This window comes from Oncorhynchus kisutch, linkage group LG2 (genome assembly GCF_002021735.2).
Source record: "Oncorhynchus kisutch isolate 150728-3 linkage group LG2, Okis_V2, whole genome shotgun sequence".
Lineage (NCBI taxonomy): Eukaryota > Metazoa > Chordata > Actinopteri > Salmoniformes > Salmonidae > Oncorhynchus > Oncorhynchus kisutch.
In genome coordinates, this window is record NC_034175.2 from 7,409,379 (window position 1) to 7,424,082 (window position 14,704).

A 14,704-nucleotide genomic window follows, 5' to 3' on the forward strand; every position below is an offset into this window, starting at 1 on the left:
TTTGATACCCCAGCAGTGGTAAAATATAAATTAATAAGGTGTGACATTTTCTTCACACTGATGGTCACTACATGGTGTTGTTGTGGACAGAAAAATTAACATTTCCTTGCCCCTGGATAATAGTTGCTTTATGACTATTTACGATCTCGCCATCTGAATAAGGCCAGATTCTAGATAACAGATTTAAATGCAGTATCTATGTTTAAGGGAAATAGTGAGTAAACCAGTAAATCGTATAAGTAGCTGATCTATTCCAGTTCCCTGGGGCGTTGCATGGGTGACACAGTGTGAAACCACATCAGAGGTAACTCTGTGACCTGAAACAGAGGTACATTTTCTTCCTCACCTAACTGCAAGTGATATCAAACCTGCTAAATCTCCTCTGGGGTCCAGGTCCCCAACACGTCAACACTCCAACAGTGAGCAGGTAAGATGCTTTTACATCAGTAATGATATAATACAACATCTTTGCATTTAGCTATGTGTAAAGACTAACAGTTTGTTCTATGCTAGACATTGTATTTTTCACTATCCTGTTTTTGCAACGGTTCCACAGTGGGGAATATCTTTAGAATGATTTTCATGCTCTTGGAGACTGTATCGGAGACTGTATCGGAGACTGTATCGGAGACTGTATCGCACTGCCTTCAAGGTTTAGAAATAACTGGATATCAATGTGAGCTCAGAGAAATGCTTACAGAAATCAAAGCATGTCTGATTGTATCCAGCCAACAGATTCATATCCACAAACAATGCAAATGTTTGTCTGGTTTTAGTCACAATAAACAGGGTCGAAACACACAGTACAGACTCCTGAATAACTCCTGAAAAACACAGATTTCACTTCCCCAGATGGGGCAAGTTCAAAACATTTCCCAATATTATGGGAACGTGTATCAGACATTGTAATGGCTGTCATAGGTTGAAGGAGGTGAAGAGGACCAAGGTGCAGCGTGGTACATGTTCATGGTAGATTTAATAAAGAAGCTGAACACTAGAACAAAAAACAACAAAGCGGAACAAACGAAACCGTGGTGCAGACACACAAAGACAGAAAACAACTACCCACAAACACAGGTGGGAACAGGCTGCCTAAGTATGGTTCTCAGAGACAATGATTGCTAGCTGCCTCTGATTGGGAACCATACCAGGCCAAACACATAGAAATACAAAACCTAGACTACAAAACATAGAATGCCCACCCCAACTCACGCCCTGACCAAACTAAAACAGAGACATAAAAAAGTGCCTAAGGTCAGAAGGTGATAGACATTCAGTCTTTCTGTACTCAATTAGACTGCCAAGATTTGTATATCTGTCTCTGCATCTATTACACGCATAGACATTTGAATACACTTTTACTCTGTGTTTTGTGTATGTTTTGTCTTCGAATGTAGGCTACTACACTGCACATAAAACATACAGTGCATACTGAAAGTATTCAGTCCCCTTGACCTTTTCTACATTTTGTAACGTTACAGCCTTATTCTAAAATGGATTACATCATTTTTTCCCCTCATCAATCTATACACAGTACCCCATAATTACAAAGCAAAAATGTATTTTTTTAAAAATTTTAGCTAATGTATATATATATACAGTGGGGCAAAAAAGCATTTAGTCAGCCACCAATTGTGCAAGTTCTCCCACTTAAAAAGATGAGAGAGGCCTGTAATTTTCGTCATAGGTACACTTCAACTAGGTACACTTCAACTAGAGAAAAAAAATTAGAGAAAAAAATCCAGAAAATCACATTGTAGGATTTTTTATGAATTTACTTGCAAATTGTGGTGGAAAATAAGTATTTGGTCAATAACAAAAGTTTACCTCAATACTTTGTTATATACCCTTTGTTGGCAATGAAGGGGGGTCAAACGTTTTCTGTAAGTCTTCACAAGGTTTTCACACACTGTTGCTGGTATTTTGGCCAATTCCTCCATGCAGATCTCCTCTAGAGCAGTGATGTTTTGGGGCTGTTGCTGGGCAACACGGACTTTCAACTCCCTCCAAAGATTTTCTATGGGGTTGAGATCTGGAGACTGGCTAGGCCACTCCAGGACCTTGAAATGACAGCTGTTGCTCGGGCGGTGTGTTTGGAATCATTGTCATGTGGAAAGACCCAGCCACGTTTCATCTTCAATGCCCTTGCTGATGGAAGGAGGTTTTCACTCAAAATCTCACAAAACATGGCCCCATTCATTCTTTCCTTTACATGGATCAGTCGTCCTGGTCCCTTTGCAGAAGGGTGTTTCCACCCCCATGCTTCACAGTAGGTATGGTGTTCTTTGGATGCAACTCAGCATTCTTTGTCCTCCAAACACGACGAGTTGAGTTTTTACCAAAAAGTTATATTTTGGTTTCATCTGAGCATATGACATTCTCCCAATCTTCTTCTGGATCATCCAAATGCTTTCTAGCAAACTTCAGACGGGCCTGGACATGTACTGGCTTAAGCAGGGGGACACATCTGGCACTGCAGGATTTGAGTCCCTGGCGACGTAATGTGTTACTGATGGTAGGCTTTGTTACTTTGGTCCCAGCTCTCTGCAGGTCATTCACTAGGTCCCCCCGTGTGGTTCTGGGATTTCTGCTCACCGTTCTTGTGATCATTTTGACCCCACGGGGTGAGATCTTGCGAGGAGCCCCAAATCGAGGGAGATTATCAGTGGTCTTGTATGTCTTCCATTTCCTAATAATTGCTCCCACAGTTGATTTCTTCAAACCAAGCTGCTTACCTATTGCAGATTCAGTCTTCCCAGCCTGGTGCAGGTCTACAATTTTGTTTCTGGTGTCCTTTGACAGCTCTTTGGTCTTGGCCATAGTGGAGTTTGGAGTGTGAATGTTTGAGGTTGTGGCCAGGTGTCTTTTATACTGATAACAAGTTCAAACAGGTGCCATTAATACAGGTAACGAGTGGAGGACAGAGGAGCCTCTTAAAGAAGAAGTTACAGGTCTGTGAGAGCCAGAAATCTTGCTTGTTTGTAGGTGACCAAATACTTATTTTCCACCATAATTTGCAAATAAATTCATAAAAAATCCTACAATGTAATTTTCTGGATTTTTTCTCTCTCATTTTGTCTGTCATAGTTGAAGTGTACCTATGATGAACATTACAGGCCTCTCATCTTTTTAAGTGGGAGAACTTGCACAATTGGTGGCTGACTAAATACTTTTTTGCCCCACTGTGTGTGTATATATATACTGTATATATATCTCACCTTCACATAAGGATTCAGACCCTTTACTCAGTACTTTGTAGAAACACCTTTGGCAGTGATTACAGCCTCTGTCAGGTTGGATGGGGAGCGTCGCTGCACAACTATTTTCAGGTCTCTCCAGAGATGTTCGATCGGGTTTAAGTCTGGGCTCTGGCTGGGCCACTCAAGGAAATTCAGAGGCTTGTCCTAAAGCCACTCCTGCATTGTCTTGGCTATTTGCTTAGGGTCATTGTCCTGTTGGAAGGTGAACCGTCACCCCAGTCTGTGGTCCTGAGAGCACTGGACCAGGTTTTCATCAAGGATCTCCTTGTACTTTGCTCCATTCATCTTTCGCTCGATCCTGACTAGTATCCCAGTTCATGCCGCTGAAAAATATCCCCACAGCATGAATCTGCCACCACCATGCTTCACCGTAGGGATGGTGACAGGTATCCTCCAGACGTGACACATGGTATTCAGGCCAAAGAGTTCAATCTTGGTTTCATCAGACCAGAGAATCTTCTTTCTCTTGGTCTGATTCCTTTAGATGCCATTTGGCAAACTCCAAGCGGGCTGTCATGTACCTTTTACTTAAGAGTGGCTTCCGTCTGGCCACTACTATAAAGGCCTGATTGGTGGAGTGCTGCAGAGATGGTTGTCCTTCTGGAAGGTTCTCCCATCTCCACAGAGGAACTCTGGAGCTTTGTCAGAGTGACCATCGGGTTCTTGGTCACCTCCCTGACCAAGGCCCTTCTCCCCCAATTGCTCAGTTTGGCCTGATCGGCCAGCTCTAGGAAGAGTCTAGGTGGAAGAAGTTTGGTGGAGGCCACTGTGTTCTTGGGGACCTTCAATGCTGCAGAAATGTTTTGGTACCCTTCCCCAGATCTGTGCCTCGATACGATCCTGTCTCCGAGCTCTACGGACAATTCCTTTGACCTCATGGCTTGGATTTTGCTCTGACATGCACTGTCAACTGTGGGACTTTATATAGATCTGTGTGTGCCTTTCCAAATCATGTCCAATCAATTGAATTTACCGCAGGTGGACTCCAATCAAGTTGTAGAAGCATCCCAAGGATGATCTCATAGAAAAGGGTCTGAATACTTATGCAAATAAGGTATTTATATTTGTTATTTTGGATACATTTGCAAACATTTCTAAAAACCTGTTTTGCTTTGTAATTATGGGTTATTGTGTGTAGATTGCTTTAGAACAAGGCTGTAACTTATCAAAATGTTTAAAAAGTTACGTTGTCTGAATACTTTCCGTATGCACTGTATGTACTGTACATGTGCAATGTACTACATATTGCTAATATAAGCCAAAAATAACAGCTAGAGATAGACAGAGAAACATTTTCTAGTTATGCACTGTCTCTTCGATATGTCACAATCCCCATTGGACACAGTCATTGGTTCCTAACAGCTGTCTTTGAATAGATGTGCTTGGGCTAAAATATGAGAGGATTCGGTTCCTAAATTGCTAACTTCTCCTTTTTAGTTGGTTCAGAGTGGCAAAAGAAGAGAGGAACGCGGGTGAGACTACGAGAAGAGTGTCCTGAGTCTGAAGGTGTTTCAGGTGTTCCGCTGTTTCGTTGGTAACAATGGATCACGTCAAGGCAACCACAGATTACTATGTGAGTAACGGTGTTGTTATGCCACATACTAATACATGTAGTTCTTTATGACTTCAAGAGCAATAGATGGTGCAATAAATAACTGGGACTAGCAGACAAAAAAAGTATTAGCCAAATAAGTCAAATAAGAAATTATATTTTACAACAACATGGTTAGTCAAGAAAATAACAGAATAAAAAAATATATGACAATGAATAACAATCTGTACATTAATACTTTAATTTTAAAACAATGATTAGAGAGTCTGAGGCCATTTAAAATATTGTTCAAAATCATAGAAGCTACTAGTGTAGGATCTTAATTTGATCATGCTTTTGTTGCTGAGAATTTTCCTGCACCACAGGAAATGCAGATAAGCTTTGGAATTTACATAAATTCACTGAAAACGTACACTAACACACGGTTATATTAACATTACTTTTCATGTAGGTATTTATATTTGTTATTTTGGATACATTTGCAAACATTTCTAAAAACCTGTTTTGCTTTGTAATTATGGGTTATTGTGTGTAGATTGCTTTAGAACAAGGCTGTAACTTATCAAAATGTTTTGTCCAGCTAAAAGCCTAAGCACTGATCAAGCAACATTATGGACTAAATGTTCATATCAGGTCACTTCAGGACTATTTAGCTGTGACTATATAGGTCAAATGAAGATCTGTACACACATCTGTATGAATTTAGCACTGCATCATCTTGAGTTTAGTCAGAGATACAAATGCGTTCTGTCCTATGAGGAGAATTCAGGGCCTGTATCCATTAAGGGTCTCGGAGTAGCAGTGCTGATCTAGGATCAGTTTTACCTTTTAGATCATAATGAAAAAGATTATATGGGCAGGGCGGAATGCTTTATGCATACGGACCCAGAACATTGTTGTAGTTAGCTAATTTTCCTTCCTCTCACTCTCTTTTCCTCTCCTATGTCTCCAGATATATGAAGACAGCTACAACTATTCATCTGAAACAGGCAGTAGCCAATCCAGTGCCGTGCCCTGCAACCTGGATGGCATCATGGACTTCACCCGGAGCTACTCCCCTGTGGTCTATAGCCTGGTGTTTGTGCTGGCGCTGGTGGGGAACATCCTGGTGCTGTGTGTGCTGATGCGCTACCGCACCTCTCAGACAGGTGGGACCTGCTCCTTCTCCCTCACCGACACCTTCCTGCTCCACCTGGCCGTGTCCGACCTCCTGCTGGCCCTCACGCTGCCCCTGTTCGCCGTCCAGTGGGCCCACCAGTGGGTGTTCGGCATGGCCGCCTGCAAGATTTCCGGAGCCCTGTTCTCTCTGAACCGCGACAGCGGCATCTTGTTCCTGGCCTGCATCAGCTTCGACCGCTACCTGGCCATTGTCCACGCCATCAGCACCGGCTGGAAACGCAACACCTGCCATGCACAGATTGCCTGCACCCTGATCTGGACAGTGTGCTTGGGCCTGAGTGGGGTGGACATCGCCTTTAGACAGGTGGTGGAGGTTGAAGTGGGGCGCTCGGGGGATCATCAGGGCCTGCTGGTGTGCCAAACGGTGTTCCACCACAGCTCAGTGCAGTGGAAGGTGGGGATGCCGCTAGTCAACTTGGTGCTGGGTTTTGGGCTGCCCCTGCTGGTCATGCTCTACTGCTACATCCGTATCTTCCGCTCCCTTTGCAACGCCTCGCGCCGCCAGAAGAGGAAGTCCCTTCACCTCATCGTCTCCCTGGTGTCCATGTTTGTACTCTGCTGGGCACCCTACAACTCCTTCCAATTGGCCGACAGCCTGAAGAAGCTGGGCGTGATTAGTGGAGGCTGCCATTTTGGCCGCACGGTGGACATCGGGATCCTGGTGTCTGAGAGCATGGGCCTGTCACACTGTGCCCTGAACCCGCTGCTGTACGGCTTTGTGGGGGTGAAGTTTAGGAGGGAGCTGACAAGAATGTGTAAGGGGCTGCTGGGACAGAGGTTCTATCCAGGGATGAAGGAATGGGGAGGACAGAGGAAAACACGGAGGCCCACTAGGTCCTTCAGCTCAGCAGAGAGTGAGAACACCCACTCTGTCATGGCGTGAGCCAGCCACGTGCACAGATAGGGGTCTACCTGTGCACGAGCACCTTTTTGTTGTTGTTCTGAACCCACAAGTCATCGTAAAGTTGTCAAGTTCACCACCCCCAACCCCCCATCCCATTGGTCTGCCCTGTACAGAGCTTGCGTGTGCCTGGTATCCAAACATGCATGGCTTGGGATGCAGTCACCGGTCGAGTCTGTGTAGCAAGCTACCTAGTTTAAATATCAACAGTACTGCCACAGCAGCATAACATTTGATCTACATCATCATCAATATTTGGTTTGGCCTACATAGCCTTCGAGCAGCAGAGAGGCAGAAGACATAGAGAGGAGCAGCTGCATTCAGGCTCTACAACCCTCTGACCCAACTCAATCCCTTCATCAGTCAGGTGTTGCACATGTGTGTCAGGGCAGCAGCAACACAGGTAGTCTAGACTTTAGCTAACCACCATATACTAAAATATCCACACAAGCCACCAGCCAACCAACCATATACTTACTATAGCATGAGTTAGAAGAGTATGAATATTATAGTATATTATGAAGTTATGATTTAAGAGCATTGAAGAGAATCACAAAAAATGCTAGTTAACTATCAGATTTACATCAATCATCAACACAATGATCAGCTGATAGCCTATCCTCTTTACCCGATGTCAGTCATGTTTAGGAGGCACTTTAAATATATAGGTGTATGTTTTTGTTTTTTTAGGTAGTATGTTATACATTTAGAGATATCATTTTTTTAAAGGTTGTTGTCACTAGTTACCACAGGCACAAAGTCAAAATTGGCTATAATGTAAAAATTCATGAAAACAAATATTAGCTTTTTGGTCTTAATTTAAGGTTAGGGTTAGGCATAAGGTTTGCAGTGTGGTTAGGGGTAAGGTTAGGTTTAAAATCAGATTTGAAGAAGAAAAATTGTAGAAATAGGCGGAGTCTAGCCATAATTATGACTTTGTGGCTCTGGTAACTAGTGAGGACCGTGAAAGGTCTGTGCATCACGGCCCAGGTGAGAGCCTGGAGAGAGGGAGAAAGAGAGAGAGGGAGCGGGGATGTGGAGATTGACAGAAAAAGAGAGAGGAAGAGAGAATACAAGTCAAAAGGGGGACAGGTAATATTGAACTAGTGGGTGCTGAAAAGAGGGAACACAAATTGTTTATTGTGAAAATGACAAAATGGGAAAGAAATACAGATGTGCACATTGTGTCAAAGTGAGGAAAAAATGTATGTTATTTTGTTGTGATTCGTTCCTCTGGTGCTTCCTGATAGTAGCCCTGCTCCTACTGTAATAGGTCAAAATTATGGTGCTTTTAAAGACAACACATTCTCAGGGAGGACATTTTTCATATAGTAGCCTATTTTCACTCTCTTCTTGTAATTTTGGTTAGTGAAATTCTACTGTCCATCCAATCGTATAGCCTTCCAAGTTAAAACCCCATCTGCCTCTCGTGTGACCATGTTATCCCACCTGCCTCTAGTGGTGTGACCATGTTAACCCCATCTGCCTCTAGTGTGAGCAGCAAAGACTGCATAATATGAAGGTGAGCAGTGAACAATTTCTCAAGCTGTTTGGTTTCCTGATAAATTGATGACTATAATTTCAAGGAACTGAATAAGTTCTTGCAAAATATATATTTTTTAAATGTATGAAACCTACTTCCTCAAAAGGGCCAAGTCATCACTATATGTGTTACTCATATGTTGCCTTGTGTTTTTGAAGGCAGCAAACACTTATACATTTCAAATCCTGCAGCAATAGTTTTTTCTTTGTTTGATTGCTTCATTTTTTCACTTGTTTTAGAGGGGAAACAAAGGTGTTAAGTAAGTCATGACAGACATGCAGCTTTTCTTATGGCAAATGTTCACGTGTCCTTTGGTACCAGACTGTTGTTCAACATTTTCTAATTCACTTCTTTAGATGAGAGTGTTATACATCAGTCAGCACAACACATAGGATACATAGGATTGTATACATGTATTTCTATGTTGTAGAAATCTTAGGAAGTAGAATAAAACATTGGGGGAAATGTACTTTTGATATATCAATAAATAAATTATATGCAAATATCTTGTTACGTCTCTAGATATTTTTGGCTATACAACATTTCAAGGTTAATTTATCTGCATTAATGTAGCCAGTATCAGGAAACATTCAATAAGCACTTACAAAAAAAGGCCAATCTCGCCATCTGGTGGACAATGTATAAAAAATGTATGATTTATTCCTTTCCTTATTCTCTTAATCTGTAGGATACTTTATCTCTACTTTGAAACAACCTGGCAGGTGAAAACAAATTCCCAGGCCATTCAACCTCGTCTCAGAGCATTTTGATTTATTCTGTATGTAAATCCGAGACACTCCATGTTATGTTTGGTATGGGTACCAGTGGAGGCTCCTCAGAGGAGAAAGGGGAGGACCATCCTCCTCAGGGAATTTCATACAAATAAAACATTTCAAATGTTGTCCTTTTTAGATAAAACTATACTAAATACATTCACATGTCACCAAATAATGTATTAAAACACAATGTTTTGCAATGAAGGTCTACAGTATCCTCAACACCACTCTGTAGGGCAGCACCATCGTGTAGCCAGAGGACAGCTAGCTTCCGTCTTCCATAGACTTACACAGTAATCATGACAACTAACGGAGGATGTCCTCCAACCTATCATAGCTCTTGCTGCATGAATGAGAAGCCCCTGACTGCAGTGTGCAGTTCAGGGCCGGGCTCAATGTGGACAGAGTCAAACGCGTTTAACCTGAAACCTTCCCCTCTCCATCAAGGTCACCCAAGTTGAGGTAAACGTCGGTATCAACGTCAACGAAAGCGAATCTTAATCGAACCTAATCAACATGGATAAAAGTATAAATCGTGGAAGTAAGTGAGATTGTAATTATGCATAATGTACTTAGTAATATTATTGTATACCAGTGCAGTGGTATATTTTAAATATGGCCAACTACTACACTGATATTAGCATAGCTTTAATTAGCACCTTTTATTTTATTTACCTTTATTTAACTAGGCAAGTCAGTGAAGAACAAATTCTTATTTTCAATGACAGCCTAGGAACAGTGGGTTAAATGCCTGTTCAGGGGCAGAACAACAGATTTGTACATTGTCAGCTCAGGGGTTTGAACTTGCAACCTTGCGGTTACTAGTCCAACACTCTAACCACTAGGCTACTAGGCCACCCCAAATGAATGAATAATTGCTCACAATGAGGGAATCTTATTTGGACAAATTTGCCTACATGAGCAGTAAGCCTAGGTTTACGAGTACGCCATCGTGCTCCATCGTGCATACATTTATTTTGTCCCCCCACCAAATGCGATCACGACACGCAGATTAAAATATCAAAACAAACTCTGAATCAGATACATTCATTTGGGGACAGGTCGAAAAGCATTAAACATTTATGGCAATTTAGCTAGCTAGCTTGCACTTGCTGGCTAATTTGTCCTATTTAGCTAGCGTGGTGTTGCTAACTAATTTGTCCTGGGATATTAACATTGAGTTGTTATTTTACCTGAAATGCACAAGGTCCGCTACTCCGCCAATTAATCCACACATAAAACGGTCAACCGAATCATTTCTAGTCATCTCTCCTCCTTCTAGGCTTTTTCTTCTCTTGACTTTATATTGAGATTGGCAACTTTCATAAATTAGGTGCATTACCGCCACTGACTACATTCGTATTTCAGTAGCATGTGGGTATAACCAATGAGGAGATGGCACGTGGGTACCTGCTTCTATAAACCAATAAGGAGATGGGAGAGGCAGGACTTGCAGCGCAATCTGCTTCACAAATAGAACTGATTTCTATTTTAGCCCTTGGCAACGCAGATGCTCGTTGGCACGCGCAAGAAGTGTGGGTGTAATAATGAAATAATATAGATATCTAAATGTATTTTGCAACGCGAGCGTTGTAGTCAGCCTGTAAGTTACACATAGCGAGTCTACACAGCCTACACATAGTATATACAATAATGAAATCACCTGATCCCAAAATACATAGTAAGTCAAGAAAAGTCGTTGTAACTTGTCCACACTGCAAACTGAAGTTAAATAAGAAAAACTTCAAAACACATTTACGAAGAAAGCATACACATTGCTTTGAAACAGTGTTCAAGGAAAGATTTTTGGTATGTGAGTGCATTGATGTGAGAAATGGTGTGTTTGCAGTCGAAAATACATTTTCTGATCCAGCATCACCCATGTTGTGAAAAATACTTGGGCTACTTCAGTTCCAACTGTGTTCAAAACTGTTATGCATGCTGGAGTATAAAAAGCTGTTGAATTGTACTTTTTCTTTACTTTCACATACACTGTGTTCACAGAAACATTGTACCTTCTCTTTACTTTCACATACACTGTGTTCACAGAAACCTTGCTCGGGTCTTGTGCCCTGGACATTGGAGGACTTTTGGTGTGGATGATGTTCAGGTTAGATATTCCATTAAATGATTCCACTGAACTGTACCATTTGATATTCATTCCTTTATTGAATATGGTACCTTGCTCACACCACAGGATCGATCAAAGCAAGATTTCTCAAACAACTGTGGGGTGTTTGTTGTGATGGTAAGATGCTATTCAGTATATTATATTAGTCCTATTTTCTGTTATAACATATAACAGGTTATTATTATTTCTGTGCTTGCAGCATGCAAAGCACATTATTGTTATTGCTCATACTTTTTCTTGTTTATTATTCTTGACACTTTTTGGGACCTATTTCCTACAGTTTTTACACTACATACACTATTCATGCATCAAACTCCTGCAGAGCTGGATGTTGATGTGACATGCTGTGACTTCTTGGGGGGGGGATGTCTTCTACTTCCTGAAATATATTCCTGGGGGGGGGTATTATTATTTACTATTATCATTATTGTTGTTATAAGTATCAAACTTAACAACCTACTATTTCTTAACTTACAGTACACTCTGTACATTGCAATGGAAGCACAGTGTGATTTTACTGAAGTATGTATGAAATTCTCATCACTAGTGGATATAATGTTTTATGTGATACCCATCCGATTGTGTGATTTTCTTTTTCAAAGGAAAACATGCAACAAATTAGGCGATGGTGGTGCCTGGTTCTCCTGCAGAACTTTCCCATGCCGTAAGTCTTGAACATTATGAAAACTTCATTTGCATCCTTAAAATCACTTGTTTTACTGTAGCCAGACTGACCTGAATATATCTTCATTCTTTATTTTTTTATTTCACCTTTATTTAACCAGGTAGGCTAGTTGAGAACAAGTTCTCATTTGCAACTGCGACCTGGCCAAGATAAAGCACAGCAGTTCGACACACACAACAACACAGAGTTACACATGGAATGAACAAAAGATACAGTCAATAATACAGTAGAAAAAAGAGAAAACAAAGTCTATTTACAGTGAGTGCAAATAAGGTCAAATAAGGGAGTTAAGGTAATAAATAGGCCATGGTGGCGAAGTAATTACAATATGGCAATTAAAAACTGGAATGGTAGATGTGCAAAAGATGGATGTGGAAGTAGAGATACTGTGGTGCAAAAGGAGCTAAATAAATAAATACAGTATGGGAATGAGGTAGATAGATGGGCTGTATACAGATGGGCTATGAACAGGTGCAGTGATCTGTGAGCTGCTCTGACAGCAGGTTCTTAAAGCTAGTGAGGGAGATGGGAATCTCCAGCTTCAGTGATTTTTGCAGTTCGTTCCAGTCAGAGGCAGCAGAGAACTGGAAGGAAAGGCGACCAAAGGAGGAATTGGCTTTGGGGGTGACCAGTGAGATATACCTGCTGGAGCGTGTGCTACGAGTGGGTGCTGCTATGGTGACCAGCGAGCTGAGATAGGGTGGGGCTTTACCTAGCAGAGACTTGAAGATAACCTGTAGCTAGTGGGATGGTGACAAGTATGAAAGCGAGGGCCAGCCAACGAGAGCGTACAGGTCACAGTGGTGGGTAGTATATGGGGCTTTGGTGACAAAACGGATGGCACTGTGATAGACTGCATCCAGTTTGCTGAGTAGAGTGTTGGAGGCTATTTTATAGATGACATCGCTGAAGTCAAGGATCGGTAGGATGGTCAGTTTTACAAGGGTATGTTTGGCAGCATGAGTGAAGGAAGATTTGTTGCGAAATAGGAAGCCGATTCTAGATTTAATTTTTGATTGGAGATGCTTAATGTGAGTCTGGAAGGAGAGTTTACAGTCTAGCCAGACACCTAGGTATTTGTAGTTATCCACGTATTCTAAGTCAGAGCCGTCCAGAGTAATGATGCTGGATGGGTGGGCAGGTGCGGGCAATGATCGGTTGAACTGCATGCATTTAATTTTATTTGCGTTTAAGAGCAATTGGCGGAAGGAGAGTTGTATGGCATTGAAGCTCGTCTGGAGGTTAGTTAACACAGTGTCCAAAGAAAGGCCAGAAGTATACAGAATGGTGTCGTCTGCGTCGAGGTGGATTAGAGAATAGCCAGCAGCAAGAGCAACATCATTGATGTATACAGAGAAGAGAGTCGGCCCGAGAACTGAACCCTGTGGCACCCCCATAGAGACTGCCAGAGGTCCGAACAACAGCCCTCCGATTTGACACACTGAGTTCTATCAGAGAAGTAGTTGGTGAACCAGGCGAGGCAATCATTTGAGAAACCAAGGCTGTTGAGTCTGCCAATAAGAATGTGGTGATTGACAGTGTCGAAAGCCTTGGCCTGGTCGATGAATACAGCTGCACAGTAATGTCTCTTATCAATGGCGGTTATGATATCGTTAAGGACCTGTTGGGGCTGTGAACAAGGTGATTAGCTCACTAAAGAACTCTAAAGCCAAAGATGTGTTTGGGATGGACTCTACCTTTCTTAAAAACTACAAAGAGTCACTCATTGGCCCCATTACTAAGGTCACCAACACATCTATTGGTCTCGGTGTGTTTCCAAGGGTATGGAAGTCGGCCATAATAACGGCCATCTTTAAATCAGGCGACCCTGCTGACGTGAGTAACTACAGGCCCATTAGTATACTACCTGTGGTGTCAAAGGTTGTTGAAAAGTGTGTAGCAGAACAACTGATTGCCCACCTCAACAACAGCCCCTTCACATTACACTCCATGCAGTTTGGCTTCAGAGCGAAACACTCCACAGAAACGGCCAACTGCTTTCTTCTGGAAAATGTGAAGTCCAAGATGGACAAAGGGGGTGCTGTTGGGGCTGTGTTTCTGGACCTAAGGAAGGCTTTTGATACTGTTAACCATGAGATTCTCATCACAAAATTGTCCAAGTTCAACTTTTCCCCTGATGCCTTGAGATGGATGAAATCATACCTTGAAGGCAGAACTCAGTGTGTCAGAGTGAGCAATGAGCTGTCGCCCACTCGTAGCTATGATGTGGGCGTGCCCCAAGGGTCAATACTGGGGCGCCTTTCTGTTCAGCCTGTACATTAATGATCTGCCTTCTGTCTGTACTGGGTCTGAAATTCAAATGTATGCAGATGATACAGTGATATATGTGCATGCAAAGAGCAAACAACAAGCTGCACAAGAACTCACTACTGTAATGGTCCAGGTTACAAAGTGGCTCAGTGACTCGTGTTTGCATCTCAATGTGAAAAAAACTGTTTGCATGTTCTTCACAAAGAGGGCAACAGATGCTACTGAGCCAGATGTCTATGTGTCAGGGGAGAAGCTCCAGGTGGTATCCGATTTTAAGTACCTTGGCATCATACTTGATTCCAACCTCTCTTTTAAAAAGCATGTGAAAAAGGTCATTTAAATAACCAAATTCAACCTAGCTAATTTCCGATTTATACGAAATTGTTTGACTACAGAGGTAGCAAAA

General features: G+C 42.0%; 1 protein-coding gene across 1 annotated transcript; it reads left to right on the forward strand.

Moving 5' to 3' along the window:
• The first annotated feature begins 321 nt into the window (after positions 1-321).
• LOC109906536 (C-X-C chemokine receptor type 3-2-like) lies at positions 322-8,942 on the forward strand. The gene is made up of 3 exons (XM_020504275.2): positions 322-427; positions 4,698-4,833; positions 5,765-8,942. The coding sequence occupies exons 2-3, from the start codon at positions 4,801-4,803 to the stop codon at positions 6,872-6,874; spliced, it is 1,143 nt and encodes a 380-aa protein (XP_020359864.1). The 5' UTR covers positions 322-427; positions 4,698-4,800; the 3' UTR covers positions 6,875-8,942.
• The last annotated feature ends 5,762 nt before the right edge of the window (positions 8,943-14,704 follow it).

Coding starts and splice junctions, on each gene's coding strand:
- LOC109906536 (XM_020504275.2), top strand. CDS start 4,801: ATGGATCACGTCAAGGCAACCACAGATTACTAT. Junction 4,834..5,764: donor AGGCAACCACAGATTACTAT/GTGAGTAACGGT, acceptor CTATGTCTCCAG/ATATATGAAGACAGCTACAA.